Source organism: Balaenoptera physalus (assembly GCF_965194825.1).
Source record: "Balaenoptera physalus genome assembly, chromosome: 9".
Lineage (NCBI taxonomy): Eukaryota > Metazoa > Chordata > Mammalia > Artiodactyla > Balaenopteridae > Balaenoptera > Balaenoptera physalus.
The window spans coordinates 18,468,811-18,495,565 of NC_138888.1; the positions used below are offsets into that span (position 1 = coordinate 18,468,811).

The 26,755-nt window shown below is 35.1% G+C and overlaps 1 protein-coding gene across 8 annotated transcripts in view; it reads right to left on the reverse strand.

The window, feature by feature from the left end:
* STXBP5 (syntaxin binding protein 5) overlaps positions 1-26,755 on the reverse strand; it is a gene marked incomplete at its 5' end in the record, with an annotated part of 166,216 nt that overhangs the window by 128,071 nt on the left and 11,390 nt on the right. For all 8 annotated transcript variants that reach the window (XM_082474485.1, XM_082474484.1, XM_082474482.1 and 5 more), the window contains 2 exons: positions 9,068-9,168; positions 12,264-12,345. In XM_082474485.1, the coding sequence (XP_082330611.1) occupies positions 9,068-9,168; positions 12,264-12,345 (183 nt within the window). The remainder of the gene's footprint in view (positions 1-9,067; positions 9,169-12,263; positions 12,346-26,755) is intronic.

The window sequence follows — 26,755 nt, forward strand, 5'->3', positions numbered from 1 at the left end:
GTACCTCACAGGTATGCTGGTTTCGGAAAAAGAAATACACTGCCCAAAGCTCTATTCTCCCATTTCCCTCTTTTTACAAAAAAAGAAAAAATTTAAAAGCTCTGCTATGAGCCAAAGACCAAATAGCACTCCAAGGGTAATCAAACAACCTAGCCAGTTTTGGATTAGTGAGAGGAATAAAGATTATATATAAAGTTAGCTTGGAGCAAATACTCTTGTTGTTTTTTCTGTTTGAAGACTCTCCCTCTTAGAACCCATCTCCCAGGTAATTAACACAGTCTGTGGAGGATCATGCCTTCTAGAAAAAAGAGATTCCCTTCTGTTTCTGCAATGGCAATGTGGTACCAATCAAACATTTTTTTTGAGCATTTACTAGATGTCAGGCATTGAGACTGCTGCCAAGAATAAAATAAGGAAAATACTTACAATTTATTTACTAATCGAGAAGATAATCAAGAAACCAAGGCAATAAGAGTAAGAATGGTATGTGCTATTTTAGGGAAAGAACACCATACTATGGGGTAATACAAAACCTAGTCTCGGGAACTTACAGAAAAACCTATAAAGGAAATGACAAGACTTTAAAGATGAACAGGCATTAGCTAGCCATGGAAAGAGAATCCTAAGTGTCTTTTGAGCAGGGAGATCAGCTCATACAAATAAGCAGGAGAGAGGATAGTTCATTAAAAAACTGAAAAGTCAGGGCTGGATTATAATCATAAAGAGAGGGAGAAATACACTACTGGGCATATACCCTGAGAAAACCATAGTTCAAAAAGAGTCATGTACCAAAATGTTCATTGCAGCTCTATTTACAATAGCCAGGACATGGAAGCAACCTAAGTGCCCATCATCAGATGAATGGATAAAGAAGATGTGGCACATATATACAATGGAATATTACTCAGCCATAAAAAGAAATGAAATGGAGGTATTTGTAATGAGGTGGATGGAGTTAGAGTCTGTCATACAGAGTGAAGTAAGTCAGAAAGAGAAAAACAAATACAGTATGCTAACACATGTATATAGAATCTAAGGAAAAAAAAAAAAAAAAGACCATGAAGAACCTAGTGGCAAGACGGGAATAAAGACACAGACCTACTAGAGAATGGACTTGAGGATATGGGGAGGGGGAGGGGTGAGATGTGACAGGGTGAGAGAGTGTCATGGACATATATACACTACCAAATGTAAAATAGATAGCTAGTGGGAAGCAGCCGCATAGCACAGGGAGATCAGCTCGGTGCTTTGTGACCACCTAGAGGGGTGGGATGGGGAGGGTGGGAGGGAGGGAGATGCAAGAGGGAAGAGATATGGGAACATATGTATATGTATAACTGATTCACTTTGTTATAAAGCAGAAACTAACACACCATTGCAAAGCAATTATACTTCAATAAAGATGTTTAAAAAAAAAAGAGGGAGAAATATAGTGAAATAAAATTATGGTGATTAAAAAGAAGAGTCACAGATCTTGCAAGATCTTTTAGGGAATGCTAAATATTTAAGTTTCAACTTCATTTTGAAGGCAGTGAAAAGTACAATTGGTTGTTTATCTACCTACCATGCACTCTTCAGTCCACTTCTTCCTAATATTAGTTAGATGTTCATTAGAGTGCCCATATCTTACCCAAGTTACCCATATATTGATACTTTGGGAGACACTTAAACCAAACTGAATTCCAGAGATAAGCCAAACCAAGCAGGGCAATTCCAGTGTACTTGCTGCCATTTTAAGTCAGATAATCCAAGTCTAAAACCAATTAGATACATTCCCTCTGTGAAGGTCAACTGATTTGGGATCTCAATTACATCTGCAAAATCCCTCCACAGCAGTACCTTGATTAGAATTGAATACTTAGGAGAAGATGTGTGGTTACCAGGGGGTAGGCATCTTGGGGACCATCTTAGGATTCTGCCTCTAATAGTCTTCCCTTTACCCTCCAAAGATTCAATCCCTCCATTCACCCATCTCAATATTCCCAAAGTCTCAACCAATCACAACATTAATTCAAGTCCCAAATCTGAAAATATCAGCTCAAAAATTCCAAATCTCATCATCTAAATTTGTTGCAGATGAGGGTCCTGAGTGTTACCATTCAGTATAGATAGATCTTGGGCAAAATTCCACTCCATCCGTGGACCTATGAAACTGAAGAGAGATTATCTGTCCCCAACACTCCAAGCATTCAATGGTTGGACAGGCGTAGGATAACAATTGTAGTAATTCCTGTTCAAAATGAAAAAAAGTGGAAGGTAAAAAGGACTCCATAACAGTTTTGAAATCCAGGTGGGCAAATGTTGGATTTGTCTTAATTAGCTTCAAGGCCTGGAATAAGCCTCTGTGGCTCTCATTTCTGCCCTCCTAATCATCCTTTTTCATGAAAGACAGCAATCGTTTACAGCTGAGTACTTTTATGGGCCTGATTCCGGATGCAGCCTCCTTTCACATTGTACTCTGTTTCTTTAAGTCCCAGCTGGCAATGTTTCTGCTGTACAACTTTCTCAAGAAACTTGTGGGTCTTGAACACATTTCACTGGGTCTTCTGCATTAGCAAAAGTCACACCCACAAATCTTTTGGAGATAACACCTTCTCTATCTAGGCTGCTGCTGACAGGCCTGAGGGATGATACTCAAACTTCCTACAGGCTATTTGGTTGAGAAGATCTGTAGGGCATTCTCAATCTCTTAAAAGAGCCCTTTACATGATTAAATACTTTGACCTTTTGGTCTATAGAAGATTTTTAGTGAAAAGTTGTTCAGCCACACCCTCATGTTTTTCCCTATGCCACACTTTCAGAAGCAATCTCCCTTTTGCCGTATAGATCAGGGTAAGAATTTCCCAAATCATCAAGTCCTGGTTCATTTAACGATTCTTCCATCAATTTATTTCTCTCCTCTCGCATTTTACTATAAAGCAGCAAGAAAAAGTCAGATCACACCTCCAAGCCTTTCCTTGGAAATCTCATCAGCTAAATATACAAGTTAACACTTATACATTGTGTGAGAGACACTTCTTTTAAGCTTCCTGCCACTATATAACAAGGAACTTCCTCCAATTTCCAAAATCACGTTCCTCTCTTCCTTCTGAGCTCTCTCTGGCAGCAGTCGCCAAGTCCAGAGTCCTGCAAACAGCCTGTCAAAACAATTTAGGCTTCTCTATCATGTTTCCTCTACTCACTGCCCAATTCCAAAGTGATTTCTACATCTTTAGGTATTTGTTACTGGTATCTCCTCCTTCCATATCTTTTTATACCTGAGTACATTATAAAGCCCTTGTGCAACTAGGCCAGTCTCTTTGACTGTCTCTAATTCCCTTGTCAGGATTTCTTAGTTATTAATTTACTCTAGGAAGTTATCCAACATTTCCTGACTTTCACAGTCTCAAGGTCATCAAATCAAAACATTTTTTTTTTCTGAACCCTGAGAATGTTTGTTTCCTTTTAAAATTTTGTCTCAGTATGTGGTTCTCTACACTTAAAATTCCCAAGGTGACTCATCATTTCCATATCAGCAAGCAACTCTTCTTGTGGATTAGAATTAGTCTGGAGTAGTAGACCCCTCTGCCTGCCTTCCTAACAAGCCTGGATATCATTCCATTCCTTTGTTCCAGTCCTGAATTTCCTCTCACCAAATCGTTCTCATTTCTAATGCTTGTATACTTTTCATTAACCTGCTTTCAAAGAAAAATATTTTGCCATTACCACAAAAACTGTAATTCCAGGTGTAGAATCTGTTCCAAGATTATGATTTTTTTCTTGTTAAATACGTTAATTTAAAATCTTTGGAAGACCTGTGTAGACTTTTTTTTTTTAACATCTTTATTGGAGTATAATTGCTTTACAATGGTGTGTTAGTTTCTGCTTTACAACAAAGTGAATCAGTTATACATATACATATGTTCCCATCTCTCCTCCCTCTTGCGTCTCCCTCCCTCCCACACTCTCTATCCCACCCCTCTAGGTGGTCACAGAGCACCGAGCTGATCTCCCTGTGCTATGCGGTTGCTTCCCACTAGCTATCTATTTTACGTTTGGTAGTGTATATATGTCCATGCCACTCTCTCACTTTGTCACATCTTACCCTTCCCCCTCCCTATATCCTCAAGTCCATTCACTAGTAGGTTTGTGTCTTTATTCCCGTCTTGCCACTAGGTTCTTCATGACCTTTTTTTTTTCCTTAGATTCCATATATATGTGTTAGCATACTGTATTTGTTTTTCTCTTTCTGACTTACTTCACTCTGTATGACAGACTCTAGGTCCATCCACCTCACTACAAATAACTCAATTTTGTTTCTTTTTATGGCTGAGTAATATTCCATTGTATATATGTGCCACATCTTCTTTATCCATTCATCCGATGATGGACACTTAGGTTGCTTCCATGTCCTGGCTATTGTAAATAGAGCTGCAATGAATATTGTGGTGCATGACTCTTTTTGAATTATGGTTTTCTCAGGGTATATGCCCAGTAGTGGGATTGCTGGGTCATATGGTAGTTCTATTTTTAGTTTTTTAAGGAACCTCCATACCGTGTAGACTTTTTGAGGGTCGATATCTAGCTAAATTCTCTTTTACAGCTATGCCCTGTTCTTGTACAGACTAAGCAAATTGTAAGCCTCATAAATATGCAAAACACAGTATTTAGGTAGTATCATAATAAGAATATAATGGGACAAATTAGTTTTTGTTTCTACATTATTTTATTTATGCTACTAAGAAAATCTGATGCTACAGCAGCAGTCAGTTCCTGAAGTACCTTATAGGCACCAGAAAACATACCTTTAAAAGAAATGTATTGGTTTCAATATACAGACTCAGCAATTCAGGTGTCTAATATATTTATGGAGAAAAGATTCTATCCTCTGAAATTTCACTTAGGGAATAGTAAGTCCTAAATAGGAAAGCCCAGATATATAGTTTATTCTTATTTAAAAACTGTTATGCAAAAATTTAACATGGATAAGAATATTGGTCATGCTAATTCAAGGTGATGAAGAAAGACTAGCTGACAGTTGTAGCTGCTTATAAACCCACAACTTCCTCCAATTAAACTTCCTTTAAAGGGAAAAAAAAAACATAGAAGCTAAATGAAACATATTCTGATAAGGCAACTGCCAGATAGAATTTTACTTGTCAAATGCACAGTTTCTACCAAAACCAACACACAAAGCAGTGAAGTAACGTCTAAATTCATGTAGTTAAACCAAGACTTGAGACTCCAATTTCTATATTTTTTTCTTAAAAACCATAAAAGTGAAATTCTGTCAAAATATCCACATTACATGGTTGCATAACAGTGTGAACACTACTGAACTGTGCACTTAAAAATGGTTAAGAGGGTAAACTTTATGTTATGTATATTATAGCACAATTTTTTTAAAACCAGAAAACATCTACATTATGAAAAAATACAGTTTAAATCATTACAATTTCTATTTATGTGAATTTCTACTAAAATAAGAGAATTTAACTAGTTATTAAAATAAGACAATATTAAAATTAAAACTTTGAATTATTTAACAGTTGTTCAGAATGTAATAAAACTGGTTTATAAAATTTTCATATTTCTCCTCCCTTTCCTAGTTTCAGAAATAAAAATGCAAATAGAATAAAAATAAAATAGAGTAACTTAACTATTAAGTTAGCCCAAATCCATTGTGGAATGAGGGGAAAACTAACTAGGCTATTGCTTATTGTACTTCAATGTCAACAATAAAAATAAGCCGTGTGGTAGATATTACAAGTATTCATAAATATTCTAGCTCTTTTTCTTCTTGGTTAGATGAGTAAAACTAGGGATGGCCATGTGACTTGCTCTGGGCCAAGAAATGAGAGTGGAAGAGATAGTATCACTTTCAGGCAGAAGCTTTAAGAGCCGAAACATGCTTCACCATATTCTTTTTCTCTCCACTACAGTGACTGGTAATATTGTAAAGACTGGCTGTTCCTCAGCCAGGTTTCTGGAATAAAACTGATAATGAAAAGGAAGAGGGTTCCAGCAAATCCACAAAGAACATATAGCATAAGTAAAAATAAACTGTTGCTCTTTTAAGTCTTTCAGATTTTCAGTATTTTGTTACCATAGCATAACACCAGACTATACGGATACAGATATAAAAACTGAATGCAAGGCAGTTGTGTAAAGAAAAGAATGGATTTCTACAAATGAGAGAGATGGAAGGATGGGCAGGAAGTGACAGGCTTCTATCCCTCCCCTGCCTGGGGCAGCTGCTCCAACAGAAGGCTTCCATCAGAGTAGTGATTACAGGGCATTACGAAAAGTCATGAATGACAGAGAGCTCAGGGTGAGGGGCAGAATAAGCCTTGCCACCATAGGCAGGTTGCTAGAGCTGGCGGAAAGCCTCTACTATGCCTTCCCCTCCCAACTTGTAACCAGGTGCTGAGGAAAAGCAGGCTCCTCCCAAATGCCACCTCTCTCCTTCTTGCCATTTGAGGAAATCTGAACTTTAGTCTTGAGAGAATATAACAAGGTTCACGCATGAGGCATCAGGCCCATTTCTTAGCACGCAAGTACAAAAGCTGCCATACAAGTTTGCAGCCATCCTAGAGGATTTCATCCAAAGAAGATATTCAAGGACCAAGTTACTCATGCTACAGTTTCTTGTTTCTTGTTGTCCTAATAAAGGCCGAGGAGAAGCTCAACTTTGAACAGAATCAACTAGTTTCTGCTGGTGAGGTGGGTAAAGAGTATTACAGAACTCAAAACTGGGAACTCCATCAGTTCATTTCATTTGTAACTTTTAGGGTCACCTCATACAATTGTACAGGCTGTGCCCTGCATAACAGCACCCAACCAAGGAGGGGAGTGATGGACTCTGAAGCTGCATCCACCAAGAAGGGCTACTTTTTTGTATTTCACACAAAGGTGCCTTCTGTTTGTCAAGATATGTGCCTACAGGTACCTTAGAGACTAGCTTACTGTTCCTTACCCACATTTATCAGACTTTCTTGGAGACCATCCTTAGGGGTACCTATAGAGGAGACTTACTATGTACCAGACAATCATGGGACTCTGGCCACTCTGGAACTCCTTGAGGTTTGATCCTTCCTGAAGATTACCATGATAACCTGCAGTGTATGTCTGTGAACTTGGACCACATATTGCCACATTCCTGTGTCTCAATGAGGAATATGGGCATGCCACTGGAGAATGAGTTATCAGAAATATTCTTCTATTAGAATTCTACATCCTGGAAGAAACTCTTCAGTGGATGGTGGTTTAAGAGAACTTCTACAGCACTACACTGATCAAATGACACCACTTTGATGTGCTAGAGCACAGGTTTTCTTAACTTTGACACTATTGATATTTTGGACCAGATAATTCTTTGTTATGGGATGGGGGGCTGTCTTGCGATTTGTAACATATTTGACAGTAGCCCTGGTTTTATCTACTAGATGCCATTAGCACTGCTCGCCCACCCCCAACTCCCAACTGTATAAAAAAATGTCTCCAGACATTGTCAAATGCCCTCTGGCGGGTAAAAATGCACCAGGTTGACCACAACTCTGCTAGATCTACACTTCTATTTCCAGTATGAGACTGACGGCAAGAAGATATGTACTGGGACTAAGATGCCCACCACTATTTCCACCAGCCCCATGGCATTCGAGGCTGATGGAGGGCTCCCCTTGAGATCCCACTGGCAAACAGACAAAGAAACTCTGCCCAGCAAGTTGAGATAGCCCTACTCCCATCAGGCAGAAAAGAATGAACCTTGACTTTTTGCTTGCTTTTCCTCCCCTACCTCATCCCTCCCTCCTTCCATTAACCCCTCCTTCTACTTCTCCTAGAAGTAGAACCATGATTCCAAGCCACTTAGATGATTTATCTTCCCAGACAAGATGTAGCCCAATAGCAAACTTTGCTACTGACCCCCTGTCAGCTCTGGCCTGGCATACAATGTAGACATGCCCTGGCATTGGCTAGAAAAGTCTGGATGGCTATATTCCCAGCAGCCTCTTCAGCTTGCCTACTTTGGAAAGCCACTGTGGGCAGAAGCCCAGGCTCACAAACAGACTGATCAGTTTATACAACCTGAATGGATTGATATTTATCAAAACAGGGACATGGCCTGATCCTTGGACATGGATTGGGCAGTCTAATGCCTGCCTTCCCACAGCATGGCCTGACACTAACTCCACTGCATTTAGATACTAGCTAGACCCAGATTTCTTAACCTTAACACACAAACACACACCAAAAATATATCTCATAAGCAATGGGGGAGGGGGGACTATATTCCTTACTCATAGTTCATGCCAAAATAAGTTCCACATGAATCAAAGTTTAAGCATAAAAATGCAGCTATAAGAGCACTATAAAAAAATATGGGAGAACGTTTAATAAAATTGGAGTGAAAATGGCCTTTCCAATCAAAGCACAAAACTCAGGTCATGTGAGAGATTTCTTTGACCAAGTCGTTCCACGTCTACAAATTTATCTTACAGATATACTTGCGTAAGTGGACAAAGAAATATATGTAACATCACAGAGCATAATGAACAGCAGACTGAAAATGATATGTGTCCATTTATATCAAATCCAGTCCTGGATATATCAAATGTCCAGTCAATTGATGAAGACTGACTGAATAAAATATGGCACTTTGAGACAATGAAATATCACGCAGTTATGAAAATGACTAAAGAAGATTTAAATATACCTATATGAAACGACCTATCAGATATATTGCTAAGTGAACACAAGTTACAGAAAGAATATGTAATGCCTTCTCTTTTATGCAAATAAAATAGCTATACGGAGAGATTTTTGCTTATGTATACAGACCGTAAGTATTTCTAGAAGGACACAAAAGAAATTTATGTGGGTACCTCTGGAGAGGAAGATGGGTCTGGAAAGGAAGGAAACTTGCTTTTTATTGTATATGCTTTGAAGTTTTTGAATTAGTTTTTAGATTGTGCATAAAATCCATCACAAAAAAATGAAATTAAAGAATAAAATTCAAAGGAAAATTTCAAAAAAGAATAGCAAATAACATATATATATATATATATAAAATAACTGAGAAAATTCTTACCTTTCTCTGCAAAATTTAAGTGAATGTAGTATTGCAGGTCTCTTTTGACGTAAATTCCATAAATGTAAGGTGTCATCAGCCAAGGCACTCACAAGAGCTCCCTTAAAAATAAAGTGTAATATATTTTATATAGAATACATTTACAAACATTTATGCTACTAAAGAGCTACCAAAAAAATCTTCCCAAACTTCAAAACTCTCTGCCAATTGATTTAGTTCTGAGAAACATTTGCCTCACCCAAATTCTAAACAGCAGATGTAAAAGAGTGTATTATGTGTATACATATGTATAAAAATTATGTTTCAACTTCAACAATTTAAAGTATAATTTAATACCTTATAAACTAAAAGTGTACTAGGATCTAGTTGGATATAGTTATAGTTGATAACTAGCTATGTAAAATTAGAAGTCAGACTATAAGTTACTTGGTCCCTATAGTTCATCCTTCCTTGACTATATGATATGAAGTAACCTTCCCATTTTATTTGGCTTAAGACAAATCCTTATGAATGTACTCTGCTTGTATCATAATTCTACTACTAGAATGATATGGAAAACAAAAATAGCATTCAGCACTGTATAATTTCAATGGCCAAAGGGCTGAAAAATCTGACTAATTTAGAAAGTTAAAACAGCTGATACTATTAAATACTATTAAGTCTGGAGAAGAAAACTTTTGGCAGTATGTGAGAATCATGCAAGGGGCTCAGTCTCACCCCAGACCTGACAAATCAGAAATTTCAGATCAAGGACCATTGCAGGTGTATTTTTAAAAATCTCCAGAGGTGATTCTGATGTGTGAATAGGATTAAGAATCTATAGGCTAAGGCTGATTTATTAAGACATATGAATGTTTTTCCTCAAAAGAGGAAGATACTCCTCATCTACACTGAGAGAATAAGACAAAAGATGCAACACGAAGAACTTTAATTTCAAAAAAGATTTGCAATTCCAGTCCTTTACGTTATTATGAGAAATCTTAAAATTTCCCTCTTTTAAAATAGGAGAGTTTCTCATTTATCTAAGAGAACTAAAATAGCTCTGAAGACAAGATTTACATTAAATGATCTCTCCAAGTCCTTTCCAATTTGAAATTCTATGAGGGCTACTCTACTGTGTAACTCCTATTGCTACAACATGACTATTGGAAAACAGAAATACAGGAAGCCCACATACTCTTCCTTTCACTAGAAAGCATCCTCTTATCTCTATCACTTTGAAGCAGAGAAACTAAAAGGATTCTGGGTATAAAAGATTTGTACTTTTCATTCTTACTTCCACCAGTTTCAGACCAGGTCATCTTCTTTCTCAAGATGTTTGCCCCATCTTTGTATTTCAAGGAAGAAGAGAAGATGTGGAGCCAAAATCACAGCTGACCGCCTACGGTGGCTCACTTACCTACATGTGGTTTTCCAAAACTGAAAGCAAATAGCTACTCCCAATTGTCAGATTCCCATAGCCATCACCATGTAAATATTCATATTCTGCTAAGCATTTTTTAAAACTGTCATTTTTAAGTACTTAAAAATGTAACATTTAAGCATGTAAAATAACAGTCATATCAAAGAACTTTATGATAAATTCTATAGAAAAGCAGCTTGTGTTATGAATAATGAGAGCATCAACTAGTTAAGATTTCTAAAATTTAGGCATATAAGTAATCTGTTTGCCATGTGTTATTTACATTGGCTCATACTGCTTAAAAAAAAAAATCTCAACACAAGTATAAAGATGGAGAATAGGATAGTGGTTGCCAGGGATTAGGGACTGAGAGCAGGAGGGGGTGCAATTAATTATAAAGGGGTAGCCTGAGGGCATTCCTTCATGGTGATGGGACTGATCTGTAATCTTGTTCCTGCTGGTCATTACACGAAATGTATGTAGGGAATAAAAGTGCATGAAACGATACACACACACACACACAATGAGTGCATGTAGAAACTGGTGGTGAAATGTAAATAAGGTCTGTAGTCTAGTTAAGAGTATTGTATTGATGTCTTTCTCCTGGTTTAATATTTTACTATTGTTACATAAAATGTTACTATTGGGGGCAATGAGGGAAGGGTACATAGGACCTCTCTATTCTTAAGCTAACTGCCAGTCTAATTATTTCATAATAAAATTTTTTTTTAAAAAAAGGAAAAATAATCTCACATATGGATTCAACAACTTTCTACACTGTGATATTTTTATGTGTATAGTTTATCATTTTACAATGCCTATTATTCAGCCCTACACAGAATACTGAAGTTTTTAAACACTTCCTCTGACCCTGAAAAACCTACACGATTGCATATCATTTGGATCATAGTTTTACTAAAATTTTTATATTACCCTCTTTAACTCTTTACATCAATACTGCCTCTCTTAAATCCTCTGATATGAAGAAAAGATTTATCAAAATCCGAAAGTATCGAGTATTTTTTTTTCTCTCATATACATCTAGAAATTTATTCCATGAAACTCAAGGACTTAGGGGCAAAAAGAATGCCCATAAACTATCCTCACATCTAAGTATAGCAGAATCTTTTCTAGAGTAATTTTTCTTCTAGCTTTTCTAGCTTCTAGCTTTTCCTTCTAGCTTTTTTCCTTCTAGCTTCTCCTGCCTGTCACTACTTGCAGTAAACATCTACTGTCAGAGCTGTTCATACTTTTTTAAAACCTGCAAACACATTGTTTACTCTGCTAATAAAATGATGTATCTCTAGCTCCTTCCAAACTTTACACTCTATCAGAAAGAAAGGCATCAATTACTTCAACCAATAAGTGACACAACAAGAACTTTGGACAATAACCAGTTTCTAATGGATTTTGGTTTCCTGGATGTATTTCAAAACAACCCACTGGAGAAATACAATTTGTTATTTACAATAAGGTCAATCTTTGAAAAAACTTTAATGTAGACTTTTATGTTACATAACTTTCAATATTCTTGAAATAAAATTTAAATGCAGCACACTGTACCAAAAAGATCTACCTTATGCCATTCTATTTTCAGCACTGTTTTGAGAAACATCTTACATTATTTATGTAACTGTCTGTGATGATGCCTTAAAGTGAATTACTATTAGCTCTGACCTACAAGAAATTCATTTTTGCTCAAATATTTAAATATAATTGCATGCAAGAATTCTGAAAGATGGGATATGGCCCTATTTCATACATAAGCAGGTGAGATTAAAGCAATTCACTAACCTCATTAATCAGGAACTGGAGCTGGATTACTGCAGCTCCACTGTCATGTTGGCAATAACATTCTACTCCTGGGCGACCAAAGCTGTCATTAATTTCATTAAGGAGTTTATGGTTATGTGTGAGCTTTTTTATAGCAATTGATAAGTTATATAATAGACTCAAATATTTCAATGACCTGATACAGGCTATTTACTAAGGTTGAGATTTAGAGTTAGGTGATTACACAGCAATCTAATCAGCTAGTTCCTGTTGATAATCAGAATTTTCAGAGATTTCAGGTTTAACAGAAATAAGACAACTGTCCCTTCTAGAAAAAAACAATTAAAAACAGCAATATACAGAACCAAGCTACATATTTTACTCTGGCCCAAGTCTTTTTCTTTCCCTTAAAGTAAAAAGAAGAGAAAGGGGAGTTGATCTGTAGTACTTCCAATTTTGCTGAAGTCAAGAAACAAACCTGAAAAGTAAACAAATGTCATTTTAGAATATTGCTTTTAGGTACAATCTTCTTACTGGCATCTTTCATTCCTGTAGTGTCATTTTTAAATAGTGTAAGCTAAAAATATAATGAAGAACCACATAACTATGTTTGTAATTGTGGCAGGTTATATCACGAATGAATGTATCTATCTCTTACAATACGCTTGAACACAGATTAATATGTAAATATCCATTAATCTGCATATAACAGGAAACGCACAGCATTTTCTGTGTTAAGCATTATAGTAAACTTGTCATATATATTAATTCATTTAATCCTCACAACCATGAAGAATATGTAATTTTCCCCATATAAACAGATAAGAAACTGAAGCACAGAGAAATTAACTTGTCCCAAGTCATACAACTAGAAAGTATAGCAGAAATTGAATTTGAATAAGCATTCTAGCTCCAGAGTCTATACTCTTAATTGGTAAGTTATGCTGAGTAAAAAAACAAAAACAAAAAACCCCAAACACTTACAGAACTTACTACATGCCAGGTATTGTTATACGCTTTTTACCTTCATAAACTTGAGATAAGTTAGCCATTTTAACACACTGCTACACTAATATTTTCATTAGTTAATTGAAAATAAAAAGTTAAATCTAAAAATAAAATTTGATGGGATTTAATAAAATTATAGCCCTCTTTATACAAAGTCACATTCAAATGAATAGACTATTTCTATATTCTATTAGTACATGCCCTATGGTTCTTCTTAATTAAAAATAATTGTACCAAAAGGTTAAATTCCTATTTTCTATATATGTATTTTTCCCTTTGATTTCTAGAAGTCTTTCTAGGTGATATTTATATTCAATGGCTTTTATTTTATTACTAGCAATTAACTCTTCTATTATTTTATAAACTAGTAGACTAATTGAACATGTTTAGCCTATAGTACCCTACTCTTTAAATACTTCCAAGTTTTTATTACTATTATTAATATCAGTAGTAGGATTTTTGCTACATCAATTGCCCAAATGCAAGTACATGAAGCTAAATTTGAAATTGCTACTATTGGCACTTGGTAGTGCCACGTCACACCCTGATAGGCCAAAGATAGGTCTACATTTCTGTTCATCCATTTCTTTTGTCAGATGACAGCAGAGACCTTCACCTTTTAGCCAGTATTTCCAATTTCTAAGTAAGTCTAAGAAATTACTAATTTCTAAGTAAGCCTAAGAAATTACTAATTTCTAAGTAATTCTAATCTTTCCAGTTAAAATTCTTTCTGGCACCAATTAGCATATTCTATATTCCCACCTTATATAAATGGAGTAAAATTTCTCTTATCTGACCAGATCAGGATTAACTAAGTTAATTAAACATATAAGCTACTGTAGAGGATTAAAAATTCTACTTACCTATTTTTTCATAAAACATATACAATTCTGCTAATCTTGTGATATTCACCAAAGATTATTTTCTTTAAGTGTGGATCTATTACTTAGGGTTCAGAATTGTTTTTCTCAAATAAAACATAGCTGTAACTACCCGGGTATAAGATTTGCAGTTTAATTTTTTAAATGGCATTTTAAAGATACTGGAAATGCAAACTAAGTGCAACATTCGCACAGAGTCTTATTATTTCTTTTCCAGTCATCTACTGCTTTCTCATCCATATAGCATCAGAAAGGAAATTTTAACTGATTAACCTTCATGAAGTCTTTCCAAAGTATCTATTTTGGATTTTTATATTTTTAAAAACACTATTTGCATTCACATTTCATCATTATTGTTATATATTATTAAAGTGAATTACTTGATTATAATATGAAATATATAAGGCACAAACAGATTTGTGAATACACAAAACAGATTCATGGTAAGTAAAGAATATGCAAACACCTTTACTAATTTGGGCCTCCTGGAAAATAGCCTACTGGTCTTAAAACTTCAGTATGCTGTGAGCATCTATCAATATTTATTCACAGAGAATGAAAAGTGTCTGTAGGGACCTCCCTGGTGACACAGTGGTTAAGATTCTGAGCTCCCAATGCAGGGAGCCCGGGTTCGATCCCTGGTCAGGGAACTAGATCCCATATGCATGCTGCAACTAAGGAGCCCGCCTGCCTCAACTAAGACCCGGTGCAACCAAATAAGTAAATAAAATATGAAAAACTAAATAGATTAAAAAGAAAAAGTGTCTGTAAATCCAGGAAGTCAGTTACATGGAGATCAAGAAAGGTTTTACTCTTACTCTGTGTGTGACACTATTCTAGACAAAACTGTGCTTTTTATGACATTAGTATTTATAGTCATTTTACTTCTAGCTAAGATGATAAATATATTTTCTTAAAAATAAGAACCACTTACTGAGTATCTACTAAGTTTTAGCCACCGTGTCTTAAATACTCACAGTAACTTTAGAAGTTTGTTATCCCAGGAGTTCCCTGGTGGCCTAGGGGTTAGGATTCTGGGCTTTCTCTGCTGGGGCCTGGATTCAATCCCTGGTCGGGGAACTGAGATCTCACAAGCCGCGTTGCACGGACAAAAATAAATAAATAAAAAAAAGTTTGTTAGCCATATTTCACAGATGATAATTCTGAGGCTCAGAGAAGTGCTTTTTTTTTTTTTTTCAAGGTGACTACTGACTTATTTCCCTTTTCCTTTGGAAAGGGTAGTACTTTGCTGCAGCCGACCCTGAAGGGTCCTAACACTAAAAAAGCCCTATGGGGAAAAATTTTATAACAAATTACTTCATAATAACAGAAAGTTTAAAATTAAATTTTAGGTAATGGATATTGCTTATATATAATCAAGAGATATTAGTGTGGAAAGAACAGAAGTTTCAGAGCAAGTAGTTCTCAATCCCGGTGGTATCAGAATTCTGGCTCTACTGCAGATTTACTAAACCCAAATTGACGGAGAAGAAGCTTGAGTGGGTATTTTATTGTTGTTGTTGTGTCCATTGTTATCGTTTAGGTGCCACAGGAACATGTGAGGCACAGTGAGAATTAAGACACCTACTTTCAAGACAATGCCAGCTCCATAATTAGTTGCTGGGATCTGCGAAGAATTACTACACTTCTCAAATTTCTCTATAAAATGCTATCTAGTCTAGCTTGCAGAATGGTGGTGAGAATTAAAACTGTAGACTAACCAGATGGTGGCTATTATCATTATTTAACACAATGTATTCACTACTTTAACAAGAATTAAAATTATCGTACAATGAACAAATGGTAATGTAAGAATGTCAACTCAATATATTAGATCACAAAAGACCATGTCATAGATGCAAATATTCATATCCTTTCCTACCTATAATGATTATTGCATATACGGTTCTCCTAATATTTGGCATTACTAAGTATTAACAGTTTTATTAAAAAATGGTCACTCACTATAACAAAGGTCTTCTTGGAAAATTCACATTTATTGTGGCTATGTTCAAAACTACACGAGAAAACAAAGCATCTGAAATTAAGATGAAGAAAAACCAAAAGGAAAGATTACATATAAACAATCTGCAAAGATATTTTTTATATGTAGAAATATTCACTTATTAATCTGACATCTGCCCTTTTATATACACATGAATCCACTGTAAGGCAAAACCAAATTATAGGCTACACTGAGTATTTCTTGGTGTCAATTTATCTTACTTTCTAATTCTGAACTCCAATGTATTCTTTTAAAAATGTTGCAATCTTCCTATCTTAGATACCTTTAGTCTCAATTTTTCTACTGCTCACCTATCAAGAGCTTTGATATCTACCTAACCCTACCAGTCATCTTTGTTTCCGGAGTAAGCCAGCAATTTATCTGACCCATGACACAGGCCAGATACTTCCTGCACAGCTACACTCATGGTTTTTGTCCAGATAAGCACCAACAGAACTCCTGAAGAGGAGCTGCAGAAGGCAAGGCTGTTTGGTTGGGAGCAGAGTCATTGAATACAGACATGATCTTTGAGTTCAGACATGATCCTCAGGGTGAGCAGACATTCAGTCCTGTCTAAAACAACTGTAAGACATTTGGTCCACACCAAAAGGTTCTTGATATTGGGTCCTGTCCAAAACCATTTTGCATAGACCAAATATGCTCATGGGCATTTTGGATAGGACTAAATTTAAAGAAACTTTTGGCATGGACCAAATGTCTTATGAGTGTTTTAGACAGGACCAAATGTCTTGCATTTCTTAATAAAACTGTTAATACTTAGTAATGCCAAGCAATAGGGGAAAAAGAAATATTTAAGGAAAAAAATAACATAATAAACCTACCAGTTAATGAAGAATAATCAGGAAGACATATGTAATGACAGATAAGCAGAAACAAAGACTAGATCCAGTAAAATCTTTTATTTTATAATACTGTACCACAAATAAAAAATCAAAATAAGCATTCATCCAATTGTCTAAATGGTTATTATATATATGTATATATTTGGTTGGAAAGGGAGAGAGAAAAGAGGAATTTGGAGGCTTTTAAGTACATCATCATCATCGTACTAGTTAAGATTTGTTGAACTTAATGTGTCAAGCACTGTACATGTATTACCTCACAAGGAGTACCCTCTATTATAAGCTCTGTTTTTATAAATTAGGAAACTATGTACAACGAGGTTAAATAGATTAGCCAAAGCCATACAGCTAGTCAGTAAGGATGCTGGGGTTTGAACCCAAACAGTCTAACACCGGAACATACACAGATAGGCAGACACACACACAAATCAAACCTCACTGCTCAAACAGCCAATTTTCACATGTAAATGTCACTTCCTGACTTATTTTAAGTCATTTTAAAACTGGAGAATTAACAATGAGGAAATACTTAAAATCAGTATCACTAAAGTCAGACTTGTCTAAAACAATAAAACTAGACCAAATGTAACTTTTAGTAGAAAGTAAACACCATAAAACCAATTAGGCATAAACAATAAACCAATCAAAAATTTTTTTCTAGGTTCATTTTTCATGTTTGTTCATGGTAATAAACACCTATTTTAATAATGAAGCACTATGGACAAGCAGAATAAGCAAAAAGCTGGAGTTCTGTATCTCAAAATTTCAACTAGAATCAGAATAGTCTCCTTACAAATATCATCATGTGTAAAATGATGAGCCAACGAACATTTTAGAGACTATAGCCATGTGAGAGGAACAGTTCCTAGTAAAGTTAAATAAGATACTAAAATGAGTAAACAACCCTGTCTTCAAAAAACAGAATCAAAACACTGTATTAGTAGAGTAAAGGATAAAAACCACATGATCATACCAATAGAAAAAGCCTTTGACAAAATCCAATGCCCTTTCATGATAAAGCACTCAAGGAGAAAGGAACTTCCTCAACTTGACAAAGGCCATATATGGAAAACCCACAGTTAACATCATTATACTAATGCTGAAAGACTGGATGCTTTTGTGCTAAGCTCAGGAAAAAGACAGAATGTCCACTTCTACCATTTCTACTCAACCTTATACAGGACGTTCTAGCCAGGGAAAACAGGCAAGAAAAAGAAATACAAAGCATCCATGTTGGAAAGGAAGAAATAAAGTAAAACTATCACTACACGATCTCGTAGATGGAAAATTCAAAATCTTAAAATTTAGAATAAACTAAAAAATTCAAAAAAAAACTATTAGAATGAATAAATGCGATCAGCAAGGTTGCACAACATAAGATCAATATACAAAAATCAACTGTACTTCTACACACTGGCAATAAACAATCTGAAGTGGAATTAAGAAAATAATTCCATTTATAAGAATGTCACAAAGAATAAAATACTTTGGAATAAATTTATCCAAAGAAGTGCAAGACTTGTGCACTGAAAACTACAAAACATTGTTGAAACAAGATCTAAGTAAATGGAAAGACATCCCATACTCATGAAACAGAAGACATAATAATTGTGAAGATGGCAATATTCAAACTGACCTACAAAATTAACACAATATCAGAATCCCAGCTGTTTGCAGAAACTGACAAGCTGATCCTAAAATTCACATGGAAATGCAGGGAACCCAGAACAGCAAAATAATCTTGACAAAGAACAAAGTTGGAAGACTCACAATTCCAATTTCAAAACTTACTACAATGTTATAGTAATCAAGACAGTGTGGTATTAGCATAAGGGTAGATATATAGATCAGTGGAATGATCTAAGAGTCCAGAAACAAATATTTATGATCAATTGACTTTGACAAGGATGTCAAGACACTTTAATGGAGAAAGAATAGTCTTTTCAACAAATGGTACTGGGACAAATGGATATCCACATGAAAAAGAATGAATTTGGATCCCTATCTCACACTATATACAAATGCTAGGTCAAAATGGAACAGAGATCTAACTGTAAGAGCTAAAACTATAAGACTCTTAGAGGAAAACATACGAGTTAATCATTGTGACCTCAGATAAAGTCATGGTTTCTTAGATATAAGAACAAAAGCACAAGCCACAAAGAAAAAAAAAAGATAAATTGGACTTCATCAAAATTAAAAGCATTTGTGCCTCAAAGGACACCATCAAGAAAGTGAAAAGACAATCCACGGAATGGGAGAAAATATTTGTGAATCATATCTTGTAAGTACTTAATATCCAGAATATATAAAGAGCTTTAACAACTGAACAAAAAGACCACCCAATTTAAAAATGGGGAAAGAAAAATGAATACACATTTCTCAAAAGATATGCAAATAGCCAAAATATTTATGAAAAGATGCTCAACATCATTAGTCATTAGGGAAATGCAAATCAAAACCATAATGAACTATCACTTCACACCCTCTTGTATGGCTGTAATAAAGACAACAACAAGGTTTGGTGAGGATGTGGAGAAATCAGAACCCTCAATTATTGCTGGGAGGAATGTAAAATGGTGCAGCCACTTTGGAAAATAGAGTGGTAATTCCTCTATTATATACACAGAGTTAACATATGACTCAGCAATTCCACTGCTATGGATAAAAACAAGAGAAACGAAAACATACATACACAAAACTTCTACACAAATGTCCACAGCAGCATTATTCATAATAGCCAAAAAAGAGGAAAATCCAAATGTCCATCAACTGATCACTGGATAAATAGTACGTAGTAGACTTATACAGTGGAATATTCAGCCATGAAAAGAGATAATACACACTACAATATGGATAAACCTTGAAAATATCACGCTAAGTAAAAGAAGCCAATCATAAAAGACTACACATTATATGAATGCATTTATATGAAATGTCCTAAATAAAATCTATAGAAAAAGAAAGTAGATAGGTGGTTGTGAAGGATTGGGTAGAGAGGGTGATGGGGACGGATTGCTAATAGGTATAAGGTTTCTTACTGTGGTAATGAAAATGTTCTGAAATTAAAAAGTGCTGATGATTGCATAACTCTGATATAATGAAAAGCACTGAACTGTACACTTTAAAAGGGTGAAGTTTATGGTATATTCAAATATTTCAATAAAACGTATCTTAAAAAAGAATCAGCTTGAATGAATGAAAACAAATAGCCAAAAATAAAAGACTGAATTTAAAGCAAAAATGATTGTAGTTACTAATGAAACAAGTTAAAACATTATATTCTTAAATATAATTTAAAAATCCCTTTTATCTGAGATTTAAAAATATCTTTTATAAGCAACAAATGAATATAACTATTTAGCAATCTAAATGAAATGCAGCATAGTAAGAGGGCAAAATAAGACTAGAGTTAAACATTTTTGCAATTAATCTTCTTTCTTTCTGTCCTGCACCCAATTTTTAAACATTTTAATTTCATTCAAGATTTGAACACAGGAATTATTCAACAGATAAGAAACAATGAAAATGCAGTGTTCTCTTAAATAAATGAAAACTTCAATCATATAAAGAAATAGTATGGTTTTAGAAACACGTAAGTAAAATCCCAAGAAAAATATGTCTTTTCCTTTATAAATCATGATCTTTTATGTTCCATCTAATAGTGTAAAATACACATTAATCCTTAAAATATACAGATAAAAAATTTTCAGGAAATTCCAATATAAAAAACAATGTATTAAAAAGTAGGGAAAAGATGCTTTGGTTCAAGATAGTAAGCTGAACATATATGTCTGCTATAACTTTGTTTTAAGAACTTGCTAAAAAAAAAAAAAAGGAAAGCCAAAAGATTAAAAAAAAACTTGGAAAATATAAGAAAAAAAAATGTACTATAAAAGACTTTTAGGAAAGGTAACATCTAGTAAGAGAAAAAAAAATGTTATCAAAGAAGTAACAGGACAAAAATGTATTATACTTAGCTTCTAAAAAAAAAAAAAAAAAAGTGTCTTCAGATGGAAGTACCCAGAATGATAAATGAAGTAAGATCCATACCTAAATATACCACTGTAAAATATTATCGCACAAACACTTAAGACCCTGTAGCCTATCAGGAAAAAAATTACCATTTGGATAGCAATAATAACGCAAATTAAAGAAGAAACAAAGCAGAGCCTCTTATACTAAAGACTCTACTTTGTCTCCACATTTCCCATCTTGTAGCTCTTAAAAGGTAAAGAGAGCAAGCAACAGAATATTCCTTAACCATGTCTGCTTAACCCACTCATTTCTCTTAATTGAGAACTTCAATATGCATTGGGGATATGAATCATAGTCCCTAGCCTCAAAAGTTTTAAACTCTAGCAATAGAAAAATAAAAGCAAGAGAGCAGATAGGTGCACAGATACTCCCAAATGGTGTTCATTTTGTAGACAGGAATTTAGCTTGAAAAGAAAAAACACTTTCCAATTACTTTCACGATCGTCAGTTCATTTGGGCTTTAGCCTGTCTTACAGTATTCTATGTCCATGCTGTTCTTTTGTTTTCCTCCTTCCTTTTTATATAATCATATTGAATACTGTTGGTACTTCCTTGTTGCCTTCAACAGGCATCACCTATGACTAGTAGAATAAAAAATAGTAAAAGAAGCAGGCAATGGGACCCCAGCCAGTGATAAGTTCTGAAAGTACAACTCCTAGGCAAGTTTCACTGCCGTCACTACCACTGATTATACACATATTTGACAACCTCTACTTTTATGAAGAATGTGGTAATATCAAGAGTGGTATATACTTAGGAAACTGTTAAGATTTTTAAGATTATGTACCTTCTCAGAGAAGCTGTTCATCAATTCCTGTCACCAAGGAAAAAGGCAAAGAAAGTATTGGCATTATTCCAACATCTACAGAAGTGACATTTTCAATTTTCCAACCTAGAAAGAGAAGATTGGAGTACCTATAAAATGGAAAAGAACTGGAGAACTTTGATATCCTGTGCAGTTTCTGAAGATACACTTATATCCTGCAAAGTTTAAAAATAAGAATATGGAAAGCTGTATTTTTCATGAACTCATAAGTGACTAATAAATTATCCCATGTTTAATTATGTAATATTCTGTGAAATAACTTTCTTTGAGCAGATATTCTGCTAACAAACCAAGAAAGACTCTTAAGGGTAAATTGTTCCTTCCTGCCACAGTAAAAATACTAAACCCAAGAGCATAATTTTAATCCATCAGAAACCCTGAAGATTTCCACTAACTTCTGTTACCACTTCTTTCAGTACATTCTTAGACTTTTAGCAAACAGGGTAATTCATAACTCTTTAAGTATTCTAGTAAGCCTTCAAGGTGTCTACTGTGAATTGGCTTACTTTTCTGTGAATAAAAGGTCAGTGGATGATTTTTATTTTTAATGGCCTGAGTCTTGAACCATAATGTGATTATTTTTCAATAATGAAGTTAAAATCTAAATACCACCATAGTGTGGTCAAAGAATATTGATGAAAGCATCCTTAAAACGAAAAGAGGGTGAACTTTAGCATCAGACCAACTCTACCATTTACCCTGAACATAAACAACAAATCAATTAGCACGTGAAAGCTTTCATTTCTTTGTTATTCTATACTGTTATGAGGAATAAATGGGGGGCAACAAATAAAAGGGGCAGTACATCATACATTTATCCTGGTCAAGATAATATAACCTATTCAAAAAAATAAAATTTCTAAAAGTAGCAGATAACCAGAGAAAAAATGGAAATACATATACTGATCTGCGATAACTAAGACAACCTACGCGTGCTGCAGAGTTCTCTTCCGTGAACTGCTTCGGCTGCCTCCTCCGTCTCATCAGTGTGAGGATCACCTGCAAGTTTGAGACTAGACTTTTCAACCTCATAATTAGACTCCACGGTCTTTTTTTTTTATTGCTGGTTCTCATGTCCAGTGATACACTGCTAGAAAGAGGAATAATTCAAACCTGGAATTCCAGTTCCTTTCCATCTTCATAAATATTTTGTACAGCTTCATAGCCCTGTCTCCAAAGGCAATGACAGAGCAAAGTGTCAGCTTATTTCCTTATGGTTGGTGATACCACAAGTCTCAAGATGTTATGATTGCTTTAAAATGACATCCTTTCCACACACACTGTACTGAACATGATTCTTATCTACCATTTGCCTCACTAAGAATACTACTACCCTGCCTACCAAACATTTAACCAGTACTTCTCAATTCTGGCTCTACATTATAAGCATCCATGGACATTTAAGATAAAAAAAAATTACAGATGTCAAACCCCATGCCAGACTGACTGAATCAGAATATCTAGAGAAGAAATCCAAACACATGTTTGGGCATTGTTTTGGGTTTTTTTTTCAGCTCCACAATTCATTCTAATGTATATAGCCATGGTTCAGAACAATTGCAAAACCTTGTGGGCAAAAGTATAACTAAGCATTATCTTCCACAAAATTCATATATTGATATACATACACACATATTGTGTATATATATGAATAATTAAATTATTTTGTTTGAAGAAAGAAAGTCTGAAAAATTATCATGAATCCCCTTAATATCTCATCACAGGTCTTACTTTCCAAACTTCTAAAAATTTGCTACTTCCATCTGAACTAGTTCTAATCAACTTGATAGGAATATGCTCAAAACAAGAACTTAAGTCTTTACCAAAGTTTAAGATAGTGAAGAACATCTCATTTTGTATTCTATGACCTATGAATGTATTTGCAATACAAAGCCTTTGTCAAATAGCAATTATTTCCACTTTCATAGTACAGTCCCCCTAAACTGTATAGTTTCATCTGCTTGACAAACATCAATTTAAAAACCTCTTTTTGAAGATCGTGTGTTTTTCACCTATAAAAATTAATACAGACTTCCTATTTCTCGTCCAGCACATAAGAAATTTGGAAGTTGTCATTCTGTCCTAACAATAAATAAAAAGCTGTTCAGACTAAAAATCAACAAGTCTTCTTAGGTTCATAAGACAAGTGAGGTCACAGGGCAAATGGCTGCCCCTAAAATTGCAGACACAGATAGGCCAATACAGAAGATCACAACTTACTGAAACAAACCAACCAGCAGACACCTCTGCAGAAATCAGTGCTGGGGCAGGAAAACCTCAACTGTGCCTGATGAACTGCTGGAGGCCTAAAGTAGACAAGTCCGTTAGAAACTCCAGGAGGACCCAGTCATGGGAGGGATCACCACACACTAGTGAGTTTTACCTCCATGGGCTCTACCAGGTTCTCACAGCGACTCTCTGAGAAAAATCCCCTCGTACTTCCAGGAGGGGGAAAGGGAAAAGCAACCACTTTTAAATACACTGGAGCGTTCTGTTCATAACAAGGTCTGCCCGCTGGAGAGACTAACGAGAGCCTGAACTGCTGGGGGCTTATCAGAGCCTAACTGACCTGAAGGAAGGGAAATATCCAACTTCCACCCACTCTAGCCATCCTAACTCCTCTGAGGGAAGTGGGAGGAGAGGGGAATTGAGGAGCACCTGTGTAGTTCACAGTCCAGAAGCACAGGCTCACTAAAAGACTACGACCTAATAACGCTTCCCCTCCCCTTACCACCAAAAATGAATCTAGACACAGACCTTACATCCTTCACAAAAATTAACTCAAAATGGATGGCAGACCTAAATGTAAAACTCCAAACTATAAAATTCCTATAACATAGGAGAAAACCTAGATGACCTTGTGTATGGCAATGACTTTTTAGATACAACACCAAAGGCACCATCCATGAAAGAAAAAAATGGTAAACTGGACTTGATTAAAATCTTCTGCTCTGTGAAATGCAGTACCAAGAGAATGACAAGATAAACCACAGACCTGAAGAACATATTTGCAAAAGACACATCTGATAAAGTACCATTATCCAAAATACACAGAGAACTCTTAAAATTCAACAACAAGAAAACAAACAACCCAATTAAACATGAGCCAAAGACCTTAACAGACACCTCACCAAAGAAGATATACAGATGGCAAATAAGCATATGAAAAGATGCCCCACATATGTCATTGGGGAAATGCATATTGGAATAAGGAGATACCACTACAAACCTATTGAAGAGCCAAAATCCAGAACTGACAACACCAAATGATGACGATGGTGTGGAGCAAAAGCGCTCTTGTTCATTGTTGGTGGGAATACAACATGGTACAGCTGTCTTTGGAAGACAGTCTGGCAGTTTCTTACAAAACTAAACATACTCATACAATCTAGTAGTCACACTCCTTGGTATTCACCCAAAGGAAATGAAAATTTATATCCACACAAACCTGTGCATGGATATGTAGAGCCACTTTTTCAAAATTGCCCAAACTTGGAAGCAACTAAAGATGTCCTTCAGTAGGTGAATGGATAAACAAACTGTGGTACATCAGACAATGGACTATTATATAGCACTAAAAAGAAATGAACTATCAACTATGAAAAAACATAGGAAACTTAAATGCATATTACTAAGTGGAAGACAATCCGAAAAGGCTACTTACTATATGATTCCAAATATGTAACATTCTGAAAAGGGCAAAATTATGGAGACAGTCAAAGGATCACTGGTTACCAAGAGGTAGGGGAAAGGGAGGGATGACAAGGTAGAGCACAGAAAATTTTTAGGGCAGTGAAACTGTTCTATACGATAATATAATGGTGGATACATGTCATTATACATTTGTCAAAACCCACAGTACGTACAACACCAAGAATGAACCCTAACATAAACTATGGACTTTGGGTGATGATGTGTTAATATAGGTTCATCAACTGTAACAAATGTACCACTCTAGTGGGGGATGCTAATAATGGGGGAGTCTGTGCCAAGTGGGAACAGGGTTATATGGGAAATCTCTGTACTTACTGCTCAATTTTGCTGTGAGGCCAAAACTGCTCTAAAAAATAAAGTCTGCCAAAAAATTAATATGTTAAGAAATGAAGCTAGCCACATTCTGATGATTATAAGAGTGGACATAATTGTTACTGCTCACTCACAATTCTAACATCCTGCTAGTCTGCTATTTAAGCAAAACTATAACGTGCACTATTTCTACAGTAAAAATTTAACGAAATGCTAAAATTAACCATGAAAGATGCATAGGTCAACATTTAAAACTTCCTTAATCCAACACAATTGTAATATTTTACAGTAAATGTCAAATGGTATTTGAAAAACTGTCAGTCAACTGCTTTCTTTTCATGTGAGTGAAACATCAAAACAAAGTAATTGCAGCATCTAGACTAAAATATAATTATAGCATTAACTGGGTTGAAATAGGCCTCTAGTTACATCTTCCACTATTGTTTTGAATAAGAATTTTTTATTATTTTTGAATACAGTGGTTCAAAAATATTCATCCTTATTATTTACTGCTTTGGAGTTAGGACTGTCTCTAAAGGGGTCAAAATGAATTATATTTATTATCACAGGCAATTCTTCAGAATGGCTTTTGATACATAAATATACTTTCAAATGAACCATTTGCTCAGTCATCTATGAAATATAGTCATAAATAATCATGGCCTGGGTTAAAGAAACAGAAAGGAACATACATTCTCACATATCATATAACAATCTTTTATCCCAGCACCCATTCTCAGATGCTTAATGGCTAAGTTCTTAAGTATGGCCAAGTGAATTTTAAAAGAAGAATAAAACACATTATGAAAAATACAGTACAAAGACAGCATAGATGGAAAATCTGTTTCAATACTTTTCCTCCCTTT